Consider the following 16,496-nt stretch of genomic DNA (forward strand, 5'->3'; position numbering starts at 1 on the left):
TCACCCACAATCCTCAGAGCTCTAAGACTGGGACAGAGGGCACTGAGTTTCCCACCAAAGAGGTAAAGGAGCTCCAGTCCTCTTTAGTGGAAAGCCAAAGGGAAGGTGTCTCCCTAAGGCTGGAGGGCTTGAAGACTGGCTGCAGTCCATGTAGGGCGCCCCCTGCATAGTCAATGTGGCAGCCCGTTGAGGACATCCTGGTTGCTACTGGAGGCCTTCATAGCAAAGGTGACACATTTGGAGCAGTGAATGAGGTGAGAAAGAAAGACAGGACATGTTTACTTCTCCCATACACTCTGCCGTAAAAAAAGGAAAAGAGGAAAAAAACCAGGCAGAATCCATACCGGAGTCTTTTTTACCTTTCTCAAGAGAACTGGAATGGATTCACTGTCTTCCAGGAAGGAACACTTAGGTGACCCCCGTGTCCTGGCTCAGAGCTCAGAAACACACAGTAAGATGTAGCGTGAGCCCATCTTACACCCACAGCTGTCTACCCCACAGAGAATGTGCAGTAGCCCCTTCCTTTGAAGGCAGGCTCTGCCCCCCATCTGCCAGCATCCTGGAGCTTTGGTGCAAACCCCCCAGTTTCAAGAAGGACACCATCAACAGTGTCAGTAGCACGAAAGGCATTTCCCAGGCTCTGTTCTGTAGAACACTAACTCTGTGAAAGGCAAAGGTTGTGTGAAAAAAGGGCTCTGCGGTGAAATGAGTTTTGACATTGCTAGGATCATCAGCATCAAATGCATTTTTACGGCAACCTTGACAATGCTAGCACGCACGGTGAATTCCTAAAATGGGGAGGAAAGACTCATAGTCAATGTTTGTCAAGGTCAGTTAATTATTGGGTTTACTGTGTGTGGGGGAGGGATACCTACTACTATCTCATGGAACCAGTGAGGTTTACACAGAACACAGGGGAAGAGGCACAGTGACAATACTATTTAATATCATTGCTCAGTATGTCACATGCATTATGTGCTTTAATTTTCCCCCAAAGCCTTAGAGGTGGGTTCTATCATCACCCTCACTCTACACAGGAGGACACTGAGGCTCAGAAAGTATCCATCAGTCAAGTTCACACTGGCAGGATTAGAACACAGGTTGCTTCGACTCTATCCTTTTAACCTTGCTAGTTGACTGATTCTGGCAATCACTGTTGCCATGGAAAAGGGTAAGGAGTCAGATGAGGAGGGAGCAGGGGCAGTGGGCTTGCAGAGCAGGAGCTGAGTGCTGGTGTGTGGTGTTACATTGCCGAGAGCCGAGAGCCGTCACCAGGGCTCAGGGGAACAAAAGTTGCGAAGCCCACGTTTTTTTTTGGTTAAGAGATGCTGGCAGAAATCTTAAGTTCAGACCACTCCTTCCAAAAGTTGGTGGTGAAGAAAGGGAAAGACCAAAGGTGGACCGCCCCAGGAGGAGGTGGGGATGAGGGAAGCTGTTCTCTGAGGATGGGGGTACCAGTGCGTGTGTAGCAGTGGCGAGGGAGGGACAGAACCCCCCAGCTGGGCACACACAGGAACCCCCTTTTTCCAACAAGCCAGTGACTGCCTGTCTGGGGTCTAGGGCACCTCCAGATGGGGGACGGCGTGAGGGAAAAGGCATTCACGATGTTACTGAGTGGCCTCTGCTCTCTAAATGAGAATACAGTCTTTGTCTGCTGTTGGCCTCCTTTCATCCCATCAGCTAAAAACATCTTTCCAAACATAGCCGTTGGTAAATCCTTAGAGCCAAAATGAAGGAGGCAAATGTGAAATCCTGGTGGAGGGAGTACAGCTCCCAAGGCAGCATTTCTGAACCTGGAACTGTCTGCCCCAGTGACGGAGCCTTTATAAGCTGAGGTGCTAATCCATAAAAACCCCAACTCCCGTCCAGGGGTGCGGCTCTCAGAGAAGGGCACAGAATGCCCTCCATTATCCTGCTGCCTCTTGAGCTCAGAGATGTAGAGGCCTGTACGTCGTTAAGATTCTAAGCCATGGCTGTTTGGTTTCCCCTTGAAAGGCCACAGAGATCTCCAGGCTCCGAATCCTAAGCACCAGCTTGGCTGCCAAGCGGGCCTGAGCAGAGTGTGGTTGGAGCCCCGTGTGGCCATCGAGATAAGGCTGCGCTGGCACCTCGGCAAGGCCTGTGCAAAGCGCCTGGGCCACCTGGCGTCTGGATGACACCCAGGGAGCCGATGGATGCGCCCTCCCAGTCCCGTGACTGGCATCCCTGGCGGCCAGACAGGAGGAAGGCTTTGGTAGTCGGGGTCTTCGGGTCCTGAGTTGTCCAAAGCTCTGGCTCCAAAAATCTGTCTCTGCCATGGGTGCAACGCACCCATCTGGCTGTGCCGGAGGCACCAGTTCCGCGGCCACTCCTCGCCTCCTGCCTTCCACGCCACCCCACACCGCTCTCCGTCTGCTGCCCACATCCATGAGCTTGGACGCCTGGCCTGTGCTAGCTTTCCCCACCTCTCCCCAGCCCACGTGTGCACGGAGATGTTCCCTCTCAGCGCTGCCCTGATGAGTGCCCCCGAGAACGGGCCCTCTGGCTCCACCCATGGCACTTGTCTTGCCCTGCCTCCCCCTACTTGAGCCCGCTCCTGTGGCTGAGACCTGGAATCACTGCTCAGAGGAAGGTCTGTATTACTAAGATGGCCCAAAATATCGCACATATGGTTCCTAACCAAACAGCCGCGGGGGATTGCCATCCTGTTCTGCACAGCACATATGAGGAAACTGAAGGCCTAAGTGACTAAATAGCTTGCCCGAGATCACACAGCAAGTGGGTGGGAAAGCACAGCCATATGTCCACAGGGCAAGTGTGTGTGTGTTTGTGTGTGTGTGTGTGTGCGCACGCGCACACAAGTATGTGATTGTCCAGAGATTCAGAACAGCTTCCTCTCAAATCAACCCAGATCTGGAATTACAGACTTCTTGTAATCTTCATATTTTTCTCTTCGGGAACATTAGACATAGTCAAATTTAAGTTAAACTTGTGGACAAAACTTTAGAACAAATGCTTAAAGCAGGTCAAGCTCCTAAGGCTCAGCCCTGTGATGTTTCCTCACCGACTCTACATTGTTCTTTTCAGCACGCGTTCGCAGCTTAGTCACCAACTGCCTTCAGCGCGTTCACTCAGCACGCCGCACGAGCGAACGGGACCACCAGACGCCTGCTCTCAGGGCCCCACCTGGGCCAGGCCCTCGGCGTGGCATGTCCATGTCCTTTGCTCCCCATTTTACAGAAGAGGAAACAGAGGCGTGGAGACGACCTGACCCAGGTCACACAGCTAGGAAGTGGCAGCCAGATGGGAACCCACGGTGTCTGGCTCCAGAGCCCAAGTTCATCCTGTGTCTTCTACCGCATCCCTAACCTTCCGAATTTATTCGAAATCCTGTTATCTTTCTGCTTTTGCCAGAAAACATCTTCCTTTGCCTCTTTCTTGGACCCGAAAAATAATCCCATGTCTCCCAGCAACTACTCCAGCTGCAACCCTCTACCCTGCTGCTGGGGGAACCGGCCCTGGTTCCTAGCCAACATTTGCACGTGAGCCCAGCGGGCAGGGCCCCGGGTCTTGGGTCTCCCTCGTGGCGCTGGCCCCTCAGAGCCCTATGTGTCGGGTGTTATGTCCCCAAGCTGATGGAGGAGAGAGCTGAGGCTGAGAGAGGGTAAGCAACTTGCCCGAGGTCCACAGCCCATGACCTGTGGACCAGGCCCTTCGAGACTGTGCCCCAAAACCCATGCTCTCTTCTTCATACTCGGTGGGTTTTAAGTCAGAGCATTGACAATAAAGGAACAGCAGGCATTCTTTTGTAAGAGCACATTGAATAGAACTGAAAGTGGCTTCACTCGCCACACACTGACAGGCCTCCTCATCTTCCTATCCCCGCATGCGTGGTGGGAGGCTCCTTATGTTTGGATTAAAGCAGGGGTCACAGACTCAAATGCCCACGGAGGCCAACAGGTAACGAGATGAGTGGCCCTGCCTGGGGCATTTACTGTAGGGTACTAGGAAGTGGTGAGCATGGCGTGAACCAGAGAGCATAAGCCCAGCTTGGTGGGGTGCTATGACTTTGCCTGAATCCATTGTTGCCAGGCAGGAATGTGGGTCTAGCGTTGCCAATTCCAACTACTTTTCAAGAGAAGCCAAGAATCCAGAGTTTTATGTGAAATCTCTACATTTCTAAATGATGAAAACTAATTCAAATGTTTCTTGAAATACTTAAGCCAGGCAAAGCACATCTGGCCACCAGGTTCAGTTTTCTGGGTGCCATTTTGTGACATCCAATTTAAAAGTTCATAGTGGATATGAGTTTAGTGCATTGAAAGAAAGTTCCATTTCGTGTAAAATTATCAAATGTTTCTCTAAACATGATATAAGGCAAACCAAACACAAGCTGGATTCAGCGTGCAGGGTGCCATTTTGTAATGTCCAGCTTGAAAAATTTATGGAGGATGTAAGTTGAATTCATTTAAAGAAGGATCGATTTAGTGTAAAGATTATCTGTGCAAATCAAGACAAGCCACAAACACATACACACACACACACACACACACACACACACACACACACACACACACACACACACCAATTTACTAATGAAGGCGTTTCTCCCAGGAGTGCTTGCTCTGATGACACTTGGTTCAACAGAAGAAAAAGGAAAAGGGCCCACTGCTGCCACTACCTCAAGCCTGTCAGGCAGATCCCACAGTACAGAGTCTTGGCGTGACCCCTGCCTTGTCTGCATTTAACAGATTTGCCATGGTGCACAGTGATTCATGGAATGACCCTTGGGGAAACCAAGGTGCAGCAAGAGCCAGACTCCCGGCGACCACTAATTGCTCACCCATCTCTGTAGCTTGGTGCCTTTGGCAAAGATACACCCCTATTTTTCTCCTTCTTCTTTGGTCAGTGACCTGTTCTCGATTGACGCTGTTCTAAAATCTGAGCTAAGGATGGTTCAACCCCCAATGGCCCTGGACCAAGTGACTAGATCTAAGCATTCTGCCATTGCTAACGGTCCCTGGGCCCAGCAGTGAGCAGACTGGCATGCAGGGAAGGGGTGAGAGGGTGAAGGGGTTCTGGATCCCTGGCTTCCCCGGGAAGGATGTGCTCACCAACAGGCCATTGGAGCCGTGGACAGTGACGCAGCGAGAGAACGTGTGGTGGATGGAGAGGTCCTTGACATACGTGGGCGGGTCGTAGCCTCCCTTTTCATCCACATCGCCCGCCAGGTGGAAGTGAATTGGGTACTGACCCACCAGCTGCTGGCCCATGTTCTTCAGCTCCACGCCCTCCAGGTGTGCGGCCTTGAACCCCAGTGCAAACTGGGAGAGGAGAGCCCAGAGTCAGAAGGAGTCCATGAGATGCTCCCTGATACCATACCCCTCGCTGCTGCCCACACTCCAGAAATGCACACGTTGTTGTCTTCAACGTGCTTTGCTGATACCCCACCTCGGGTACTCAGTGAATCAAAGACATTCTCTGCAAATGGGTTAAGATGCCTGACTCTTCCCACCTCAAGGGAGACAGGCTGCTGCTAATAACACAGGAATGTTGCAAGGCCACGAACTGCTTGGAATCAAAGAGGTGCAGTGGGACCGTGCAGCGGCTGGGGCTTGCCTCAACCCTCTTTTCCTGCCTCCTAAGCCACTGAGTGTTGTGAGAAAGGGATAACCCTGAGGTAATCTGGGGGAGACTGGCAACCAGCATGCCCTTAGGCCGGTTGGGGAATCCAGGACAGGCTGGACCTTGGGGCAGTAAGAGCCCGTGCTCGGTCTAGCATCTGAGGCCCTCTCCTGGCTGTAAGAAGGGGATGCTGAGCTCGGGGTCTTTGTCAGCCCGTGACTCTGGCAGCGTGTGTGTGAGTTGTGGGATGCTCCACGTGCTCACGTCATAGTATACCCGGAGCCATTCCTACACATTCCAGAGGAACGACCTGATCACACTCAAGGGTCTACACTCCAGGAGCTCACCATAAAAGCACAGTTCAAAAATGATTCCTGTCCCAAGCTGAGTTCAGCTAACTTCTACTAGAGAAGGATGACTTAAGGACGTGCTAACCATGCCTTCCCAAAATAGGTGTCAGCTGGAATGCCAGCTCCAGTAGTGGCTGCCCTGGAGAGCTGTGTTAAGAATGATTCTGAGGCCTAGACTGGGCAAAGTGGGAAGGAGAGCTCTGATCACTTAGGGATTACTCTCAAAGTGGGAAATGGGGTTGCAGTAGCTTGAGTAACATAAACCTGCTATTTTTGCTTTAGTCTCCCTAATGAGTTTCTCAGCTGAAGATTATACCACCACCTCTGTCCCCATCTCATCCCTTGAAACTGACTGGAAATATGGAGAAGTGTTTTTGGAGCTTGCAATGACTGGGAGGCACTGCTAGCATTTAATGAGCAAGGGCCAGGGATGCTAGGAATCTAATATTAGGCCCGTATGACAGAAAAAATGGTCTTACCTATGCCAGTAGGGCCCCCATTATGAACTCCGTAAGTTTCACTCAATTATTCCTTTCAGTTAGATTACCAAAAAGTCTCATCCTTAAAGCATATGATTTTAGCTTCTAAAGAACTGTTCTTTACAAAACACCAAGGTAATATTGCTATTCTACCAGCTTTAATCTCAAATCATTGGAAGCAATGGCCTCGTGAAGAACATTGGGGTGTCTTACGATATTTAATATGCCAGATAAAGGCACCTTACAGAGAGATGCAAAAGGAATTCCTCTTTGAGTTGAATACTAGGAAAACACGAGCTCCAATGAATTGATACCATTTTCCTTCACTGCGCAATGAGAACTCTGCAGCTCGTCATCTCTGTCTTGGTCTTGAGTCTCCACCAGGAAACTCACAGGTAAATGTAATGCTAGAACTTCTAGTTCTTCTTCCCTGCTTATCATCTTCTCTGTTTTTCTGCTTTTGTTTTTTTCTTTGGCCGCGCCATGAAACACGCAGGATCCTAGTTCCCCAACCAGGGATCAAACCCACGTCCCTTGTGGTGGGAGCGCAGAGTCTTGACCACTGGACCGCCAGGGAAGTCCCCATCTTATCTGCATTTTAATGGATCTATTGCAAAGGCAAGTTTTTGTGAGTTAAGTGCCCGTTCTTTTAGGAAGCGGCCAGGGGTTAAACAATGAAGAAAGGGAATGAAAGCTATGACTGAAAGTTGAAAATCATGAAGGCAGTGTGACACGTGCCATGTGACTGCAGGGTAAGAGACGTTCCTCTGTCCTCTCCCTTGTTCCCAAGTATTGACAGATGGAATTGCACACAGATGGATAATACATAAGACTCCTCCAATTTCCAGAAAGGTACCCTTTTGCCCCTCCATCCCCTTCCCTACCAAGAATCCCTGCCTATAGGCTGGCAGCACTGGAATCCTCCTGGTTGGGTGGATGGCCTCAGCCAGGCAGACTCATACCTTGATGTGGCCCCCAAAGGTATCGAAGTCAAAGAAGTTGCAGATGTGGTTGCTGTAGGGGTAGCATTCATCCTCCATCTCCCCCATCACCACGATGTTCCGGCTCAGGAGCCCAACCTCGGCCCGCATGTCCACACCATCTACCTCCTCCCCAACGTGCAGGTACATTGGTTTCCCTATAGGGCAGAAAGGAGGGAAAGTGGGAAATCAGAGGTACTGCGTGTGCCTACTGTCTTCCAGGGCCCTGCCAGGTGCTTCCGCTGCTTACATGGTGCATGGTGGTCCCCGTGGCCCCACGCCCCATTTTATTGAACAACGAAGCCCAGGGAGGTGAACTTCCTTACCTGAATGAAGGGGCAGGATTCACAGCCATGCGTGCTTATGTCTGAAGCCCATGGCAAAAATGACTATTTGTCCCTCCATTTCTGTCCCCTCTTCTTGCTTGTCCGTACTAGAATCTTCTATCTTAGCTAGACACAAGGCTCCCCGGGACAAGCACATTTCCCAGCCTCCCTGCAGGTCAGTGTGGTCATAGGACAGCGGAAGGAATGTGTGCACCCTTCAGGTGGCTCCTGCTCTCCCACAGGGCTGGGATATGGACGCTGTTGGTGGGCCAGCCCCACCCATGTGGGTGTGAACATACCCTGGAGATGGCAGAGCCATGTGAGAGGAGAAACCCGGTCTCTGGATGATCCCACAGAGCTCACGCCCTGGACCGCCTACCAGTTGGGAGTCTTACAGACACAAAACAAACCCTCTCTTTAAAGCCAATGCTTTAGAGCAGTGCAAATCCATATTCTGCTGAAGTAGGCAAATCTATGTTCTACTTTCCTCAACCTCCTGTAGAGTGTGCGTCTACAACTGAATTTTTTAGAAAGAACTAGATTGGAGCTTCTGTTTCCGGCACTGCCAGGCTCTGGATGCCACTATGGTAGCATATAGAACAATGAAAGAGAGCTTGCACCCCACTCTGTGTTGACGTCACCACGCCCTCCCTCCCTCCCGCTGGCCTTGGAGGAGAGGATGCTCTCTCTCCCTCATACCCCTGACTCAGCCCCAGCCATTCCCATAAGCTCAAGAGCCTTGAATCCAATAGCCCTCCCCTTCTAGTAGCTTCATTTCATCCCTCATTTGGGTTCATGTTCTGTTTTGAGACTCGTCTAGGCCTTCCTATCTTTATTTTTTTTCTTGATGTTATAATTTTTTTTGAAGTTTTTTTTTATTGGAGTATAGCTGATTTACAATTAGGCCTTCCTATTTTAAAAACTAACAATCAAAAGACCTTCTTCTTCTTCTTCTTTTTTTTTAAATCTTTTGGCTGCACTGCACGGCATGTGGGGATCTCAGTTCCCCGACCAGGGATCGAACCTGTGCCCCCTGCATTGGCAGCTCAGAGTCTTAACCACTGGACCGCCAGGGAAGTCCCCCAAAGACCTTCTTGCCACAGTCTGCTGCCCCTTCTAGTTACTGTTAGTCACCTTCCGGCCATCGCCAGGGTCCCTCGACTTTGGTCTGTACGTGCCCCTCTGTTTTCTCTCTGCTGTCTCTCTCCCACCCACCACTCCACTCAATCTCTTGTCAAATCCACTTTGCTTTTCCCTCCTGCCTCCTCCTCCTCCTCCACCCGTGCAGCAAATGCACCTTAAGAAAGGTGCAGGATGACAGGAGTTTGGAACTTTGGAACTGTCTTTGATCGTCGCCTCCACAACAATCCCAAATTCTTCTCTGGAATAAAGAGACCTCAGGCTGCCTCTAGATTCAGCTGGTCCCTGAGGCTGCTGACCGGCCTCGTAGGGGCTTTCTCTTCTTTTTGAGGATGCAATTGTAGGGAGAGCAACAACCTCTCATGTCGATTCACAGCCTGAACCACTTGGCTTTCACTTGACTTGAGCAACAGGGCCCTGCTCAGCCCCTTGACACCACTGGTGACCACGTGCAAAGGCTGTGGTTATAAAAGCCCTGAGCAGCACCCACTGCTGGTGACCTCACCCTGCTCTCTCATCCCCGGGGAGGGCTGGCTTCCCTGCCCACCCCTTCACCCAGCTTACATCCTGTGGGTGGGTCTGCAGCCTTTCAAAGGATGCTCGTTGTTTTGGAATTCTGCAGTCTCAGGGAGATGGTGGTTTCCTTGAAGCATCTCAGTTTAAGATGTGAGACGGGTGCACGGCAAAGCTGAGAAAATATTCCCTTTGGAATCGGTATTCGCCTCCTCTGGCTGCTGTAACAACTTACCACAAACTTAGTGGCTTAAAACAACAGAAATTTCTATTCCGATAGTCCTGGACGTCAGAAATCCAAAATCCGTTTCACCTGGTCAGCAGTCAGGGAGTTGCCAGGGCTGGTCCCGTCAAGGGCTCCAGGGGAGAGCCCGTTCCTGGCCTTTTGCAGACCCTCGTAGCCGCCAGCACTCGTCGGCTGGTGGCCCCTTCCTCCAATCTGCTATGTCATCACATCTGACTCTGACCCTCCTGTATCCCTCCTTTTAAAGACCCTTTTGATTCCACTGAACACACCCAGATAATCCAGGTTCACCTCCCATCTCGTGAGCCTTAACTTAATCACATCTGCAAAGTCCCTTCTACCACATAAGGTAACACATTCCCAGTTGCCAAGGATTAGCACACGGACGCCTTTGAGGGCTGTTAGTCAGTCTATAACAGAGTGCGTCTTTTAAAAAGTCTCAGGTAGGGCTTCCCTGGTGGCGCAGTGGTCGAGAATCCGCCTGCCGATGCAGGGGACACGGGTTCGTGCCCCGGTCCGGGAAGATCCCACATGCCGCGGAGCGGCTGGGCCCGTGAGCCATGGCCGCTGAGCCTGCACGTCCAGAGCCTGTGCTCCGTAACGGGGAGAGGCCACAACAGTGAGAGGCCCACGTACCGCAAAAAAAAAATAAAAATAAAAAGTCTCAGGTAATAAAAAAAAAATTAATAACTTTTCAAAGAGTCTATTTACTGGAATTTACTGTTATCCCCTGAGCCAAAGGTCTGTGTCCCCTGTTAAAGGGATGCCACGGATAGGAGCTGTCAGGCCTTCAGTCTCATCCAGGGTCCTGACATCAACCAGTGGAAAAAGTTTAAAACAAGTTAGTGCTGCAGAATACTGGTGCCTCATCCTCCAACACATCCCACTGTGGCTTCTGGTTTGGGTCACAGGGCCACGAGTCTGTCCAGTTTTAAGGTCTAGAAGCAGAGTCCCCTCTAGCACCCACGCAGGAGCCTCTCTCCCATCCCTGGCTCGTCCTCTGCCCATTGGCTCTGGGGCCTTTACAAGCAGCCAGTTACGAGGCCCTCGGGTCAGGGGGAGGTTAGGGTCTTCTGCAAAAAGAGCTTTGCCCTGGGTTCTGAGTGATCCCAGCTGGACAGAAAGCTGCACCCAGAGCAGCGTCTGATGCTGATAAGGAAAGAGACTCCCATGCATGTCAGCTTTGAACACCCAAAGTCCAGTGACTGATATACTGAGCATTGATCATGATTGTATCTAAGGATAGACAGTCAGACCCGGAATGAGCCAGAATGGCTTTCTGCCGTCCCTTAGGCCAGCTCCCTAACTTCACATTTGAGGAAATGGAAGGCAGACGGTGCTCAGGGCCGGCCTGGTGGAGACAGGGTAAGAATGGGGGGACACGGCCCCCAGGAAAGGATACCCTTTCAAGCCCTTATGATTGGTGCTGGGGGCACTTTCTCTTCACCACCAGGCTCTGGCTCTGGGACCCAGTGAGCGCCATGAGCCTGGACCATCGCCTTAAGCACATGAAACGTGACACCTGTCTTTCCAGCACCTCTTTACTCTCTGTGGACCCTTGACTCTGACTTCGAGGGCTGAGCATGTCACCTACGTCCAGGCAGCAGTGATCTCTCATGATAGCCACTGGGGGTGCACTGCCTTCCCTCCCTCTTCAGGGAGGACCTGCTGCCACAGGGTAGTCAGCAGGCGGCCTCCAGGTCAGGAGCCAGCTGTGTCTGCTCCAAGGTCATGCTCTCCTTGGGCTCCTCCCAGTGACTAAAGCACAGCCGAGGTCCTGGAGCCCGGCCACGGCTTCCTCACGCAGGAACCCCTGACAGGCAGGCAGGCTGTGCTCGGAGGCCCCCCCTTTCCCCAGTCTCCCGAACCGCCCAGCTCAGAACACTCCCTGCAGGTAAGTGGGTTGGTAGAAATGGACCCTTCTTTTTTCCCAGAGCTGGGCATCTTTCCCCAAGTACTTGCAGGCTCCTGGTCTTCCGGGCCTCACGCCTCTGGGCACGTGGACCCAGACCTCTTCTTCACTAGTGGACCCCACAATGAACAGCTCTCCTGGCCAACACCCAGAAAAACTTCCAAAGGCTTCCTCAACCGAGCAAAGCCACCATTCTTGGGGTGCAGAAGGAAACGCTGTCTGCCAGTGCCCTAGAGGCAGTTCAGAGGTGAACTTGCCAAAGCAAGTGATGGGGCCCTGAGGGTCTGGTCCTGAGAGGCACAGCACAGAGCATGCTTCCCAAAGGGATGTTCACCCGAGCCCCGCCACCCAGGGCTCAGCACGTTACAAAAGAGGTTGCAGGGAACAGCAAGCTCCTTCCTACCAGCCAGAGGCGTGGAAAAGGAGCTTCCCATGCAGCTCCAGGGGGCACAGCAGCCGCCTAGCCTCCCGCAGGATGGACAGAGTAAAACCCAAACTCTTGTGGGCTTCCTCGCCATCACTCCCACACGTCCCCTCCTGCTCCAGCCGGACCCGACCACCCATCATTCCCCGAGCTTCTGCTCATTTACATCTCAGAGCTTTTTATCGAAGCTGCTCTCTCGAGTTGGGACAGCCTCCTCCATTTGTCCGTGAAGCAAATCACTTTGGGCCTCAAGATCCAGCTCTGATGGCTCCTTCTCAGTGAAGTCTTCCCCGACTATCCTCGGCATTAGCCTTTGCATCTTGGGGTCTCCACGGTGCTTGGGAGAGCCAGGAAACCAGGCCAAGCCTCCCCATCTCTAGGCTATGCATCTCCAGATTTCCAACCATCCCTCCATGTGTATGCCTTTCAGAGTTCAGGAGGCTCCTCTCAATCTGTCAGCATCCCCCCGTAAAATATGGTATCCAGGGACTTCCCTGGAGGTTCCAGTGTTTAAGACACTGAGCTACCAATGCAGGGCGTGCGGGTTCGATCCCTGGTCGGGGACTAAGATCCCACATGCCGTGCGACGTGACCAAAAAAAAAAAAAAAAAATGGTGTCCAGGCAGGGTGCTGACCAGAGGCTTCTGTTCCTGTGGGTGGCCAGAGGGCCTTCCTCGGGTATCCAGTCTCAACACAACTGGAGAGGTGGGACAGTGGATGCGGAGGACTGTGGCTCTGCAGCCAGGCTGTCCGGGTGGGATTCTGACTCAGATCATAGCCGTGAGTCCCTGGACACATTATTTAAGCTCCTGAACCTCAGACCCTTTACCTATAAAATTGAGATAACAAGAGCACATATCTCGAAAGGTAGCTATGGTTGTGAAATGAGTTAATCCATGGAATGTGCCTGGAACAGCCCCAAGGGCATGGTAGGGGGCTAGTGTGACAGAAGTGACACATGCAGCTGTCCCCGAGTGGAGGCTGGAACCCAGGGCCGATTAGACTCCTGGGAGCAGACTCAGTAAGACAGATTGAGAGCTGAAAGAATATTCCAGTCCCACCGCCTCCTTCCCCTATGTGGAGCTCCCTATCAGGACTTTACAGACCTTACAGCCAGTTTATCTGTCCCGCTGCCGCATTTACAGCCCACCCCCAGGCCACTATCCCAGGGAAGCTGTGCACCCCGCTTTCCCAGCATCCCACCCTGTCTGTGGAATTCTCCCACGCAGCCTTCACCCCTCCCTTCTGTCTCCAGGCTCTGATACAGGAAGGCCAACCAGGGGAAAGCAGAGGTGGCCAAGCCAGATTTGTCCCGAATAATCCACATGGGCCATGAGCACGGATGAGGGGTGGGGAAGGCGTGGGATACAGAAGGACTCTGCACCGTTGCCCCGCACAGGAATAAAACGTCGACCCTTCCAAGTGCTCCTCCTACGGCTGGCCCGCTTCCGCAGTCCGCCCTCTTCCGAGCCCTCTCTACAGGGCAAGCATGGCACAAAACACTCTGGGGTCGAGAAGAGTAAAACGTCAAGGACCTTCCAGTGGGAGAAACAGACCCCTGAACGTGTGGCTCAGACCCAGCAGGGCCCAGGGATTCTGCAGGAGGGGGCAGTGGGGCCTGCCCTTCTCAGACCACGAGGACAAGCCCAGAGGAACTTAGGCTGGAGGGTCCCGGAAGGGCAAATTTAAACTACAGAGCTCCCAGATTCCTCCTCCAGTCCAGTCATCTTTGAGAGAAGATGTTGGGGACAGGGTCCCTCCTGGAGGAAGGACGAAGGAGAACGTATCACCTTCGAGCCGGAGAGCTCTGAGTTTGAATCCTGGCTCGGATCGACCAAGTAGACTTGCTTGGTCTATACCAGCAGCCCTCACTAGAAAGTTCTGAGATGATGGAAATGCTCTATTCCGTGCTGTCCGATATGGTAGCCACTAGCCACATGTGGCCGGTGAACTCTTGAAATCTGTCCCTGCAGGACTGAGGCATAGAATCTTTAATTTTATTAGTTTTAATTAAATTTATACAGCCACATGTGGCTGCTGCCTACTATATTGGAAAGCGTGAGTCTAGACGTTTAATTTCCATGCACATCAGTTTCCTCATCTATGTCATGGAGAAAACAGTAGCACGACGGTTTATGTCAAGTGCTTTAGCATATCACAGGAAACTCAAACAATGTGAATACTAATTAGTAGTGGTACTTAAAAGTGTGTGATGGGGGGCTTATAAACAAAGTGGGAAGTTGAGAATGAAAATAGGGTAGAACATTGAGGGGATTTCTTTTTTCTTTTCTTTTGTTTTCTTTCTTTCTTTTTCTTTAACTGACGAAAGGATGTATTTATTTTAAACCATTACATAAGATTCAGCTTAAGAATCGTAAAGAGGAGATTTCTAATTGCCATGTCGGGAGGTGTTGAAAAATCACACTGTGGTTGGCAAAACTTTGAAATATTTTTTTAGATGATTCACACATTTTCATGACTTTGTTACCCCCATCTGTTTCTCGTCAGAAAATCCTTAACATGCAAAAAGGCCTGTTTACTGGAATTTGGGGGCAGTGAGGAAGGAGGACCAGGAAGGCTGCGTCCCTCTCTGCAGCCAGCCTGGCGAGGAGAACACGAATTGGTAATTGGATGGGGGTACAGTTTGGGAAAAGAACAAAGCAGGTGGAGTCCTTGCTCCATGTCAATGGGGGATGCAGGGCCAGAGAATGGGCGAGGAGAAATGTGAGCCTCCCTAGGACAGAGAGACAAACAGAAAGACACACACACATACACACACACACACGCGCGCACACGCACACGCACACGCACACACACACACACACACACACCCCACAGATCTTTTCCGATGCTGTCCACCAGGAGGCACTGTTTTCATGTAAGCCCTAAAGCTTCTGAGCAAGATGGTCCACTCTGGGCCTAGTAACTTTAAGGAGGGAGGGGCTCGGCAGGGTTGTGGGGCTGGTGGAGATACAGACACAGGCAGCCCTAAACCAAGGGCGTTTGGAGGGTCCTGAGGGGGATGGGTCATCTTCTCCACTTACCCTTTCCTCCCTTGGTACTCAGGGCCCGGAGCGGCCCCATGTCACCCTCTGGGCAGCCTGCACAGCCCTCATGAAGCCCCTGGAACTGTCGGCCAAATATTGCCACCTGCAGCAATGCGCCATCATTCACGCCCAAACCACGCCGTTGCGCGAGGCGGGCGTGCCCCAGTATCGCATGGGTTCCTCATTCTCAGGGTCACTCTTGGCACACGCTGCTGCCCTATTAGGACCTGCTCAAGATGAAATTCCCCCTCCGGGCCGAGGGTGCTCAACACCGAGGTGCAGATGAGGGCTGCTGTGAACCAAGTGCCTCTCCCAGGGGAACTCCTCCTTCTACCTCCCTGCAGGCAAGGCCTTAAAGGCAAGCTTTCACGCTCCCAGAAGCCACAAGGGCGGCCCCAGCTCCATGGGTCACTTAACAGTGAGCAGCGACAGCACCTCAAACGGTCTGAATGCCAGTCCTGACAAGAGTCCCAGAGGACACCTGGCATCCCAGAAGGCCTGTCCACATGTATTGTCCTCAAGAGACACAGAAGACACCCAGGGAAGACCCAGGGGTCCAACACTCACTAGCAATTGCTTCTCTTGGCGCTGTCCTATAAGCGGGGATCTAGCAAGTCTGATAAGCCATTGCATTCAGAAGAAAGCCCCAAGGTGCCATTTGGGGTCTCCTCTTCCTCCAGCCGCATGCAGCTCCGCCGTTTCCCTCTCAAGCTACCTGGGTCTTCTTCTGGAGCTGGAGCACTGCCTGCTCCTCCCGGCTCAGGGTCTTTGCTGCCCCTCCCCTCCTTCCTGATGACCTCTCTGCTCAATCATTAATTCCTCTGCGGAGTCTTCCGTACCTTTGCCAAACCCCCCTTTCCGATGCTCCCATCAGCCCCCCATCTTCCTCTTCCATAGCCTTTCTCACACTTGGGATTTTGTTTTTATTGGGATGATTCTTTGCTGGATACCCATTTTCACCGCTGCCTAAGGGCAGAGAACTTGCCTATGTGGTTCACCATGGCTTCCCAAAGCCTGGAGCATTGCCTGGCATAGGATACGTGCTCTTTGTTTGTTGAATACATGATGACCTGCTCCTTGCCACCTCCCTGCGGGTGTCCTTGTGATGGAGGAGTGAGGAGGCCTGTCCAGTCTGAGGGTGGAGGAAGGGTGGGGCATGCACATTCACAAGAAAAGCCTCCACACCCAGAAGCAACAGGACACGTAGACAACTGCAGGCCTGGCAGACCTCATGTGTCTGTTACTAATAATGACAGAAATGGCTTGCTTCTCTCCCTCTGTAACTTCCTTGAAACTGCATGTCCCCAAAGAGCAGAATTGATAAGCTATAAAATATACAGGTTTCAACCACTGGCCTGTGGCTCAGCCCCTTCCTTCCTTTCCATCCTTAAGTTTAGTTGCTAAACTACTGCACCTAATACGACTACTAGGAACAGCTAACACCGATGGCGCATTTACCACGGGCCAGGCACTATTT

General features: G+C 51.9%; 2 protein-coding genes across 4 annotated transcripts in view; one reads left to right on the plus strand and one right to left on the minus strand.

Moving 5' to 3' along the window:
• MESD (mesoderm development LRP chaperone) overlaps positions 1 to 3,779 on the plus strand; it is a 65,205-nt gene extending 61,426 nt beyond the window's left edge. The window contains exon 3 of the mRNA XM_067030043.1: positions 3,067 to 3,779. Within this exon, the coding sequence (XP_066886144.1) occupies positions 3,067 to 3,250 (184 nt within the window). The 3' untranslated portion in view covers positions 3,251 to 3,779. The remainder of the gene's footprint in view (positions 1 to 3,066) is intronic.
• The window catches only part of CEMIP (cell migration inducing hyaluronidase 1), a 165,571-nt gene that overhangs the window by 36,122 nt on the left and 112,953 nt on the right, over positions 1 to 16,496 (minus strand). For all 3 annotated transcript variants that reach the window (XM_059059141.2, XM_067030042.1, XM_067030041.1), the window contains exons 12-13: positions 7,396 to 7,571; positions 5,094 to 5,303 (exon numbers count right to left, since the gene is read on the minus strand). In XM_059059141.2, the coding sequence (XP_058915124.1) occupies positions 5,094 to 5,303; positions 7,396 to 7,571 (386 nt within the window). The remainder of the gene's footprint in view (positions 1 to 5,093; positions 5,304 to 7,395; positions 7,572 to 16,496) is intronic.

The sequence above is a fragment of the Kogia breviceps genome, chromosome 3 (assembly GCF_026419965.1).
Source record: "Kogia breviceps isolate mKogBre1 chromosome 3, mKogBre1 haplotype 1, whole genome shotgun sequence".
Lineage (NCBI taxonomy): Eukaryota > Metazoa > Chordata > Mammalia > Artiodactyla > Physeteridae > Kogia > Kogia breviceps.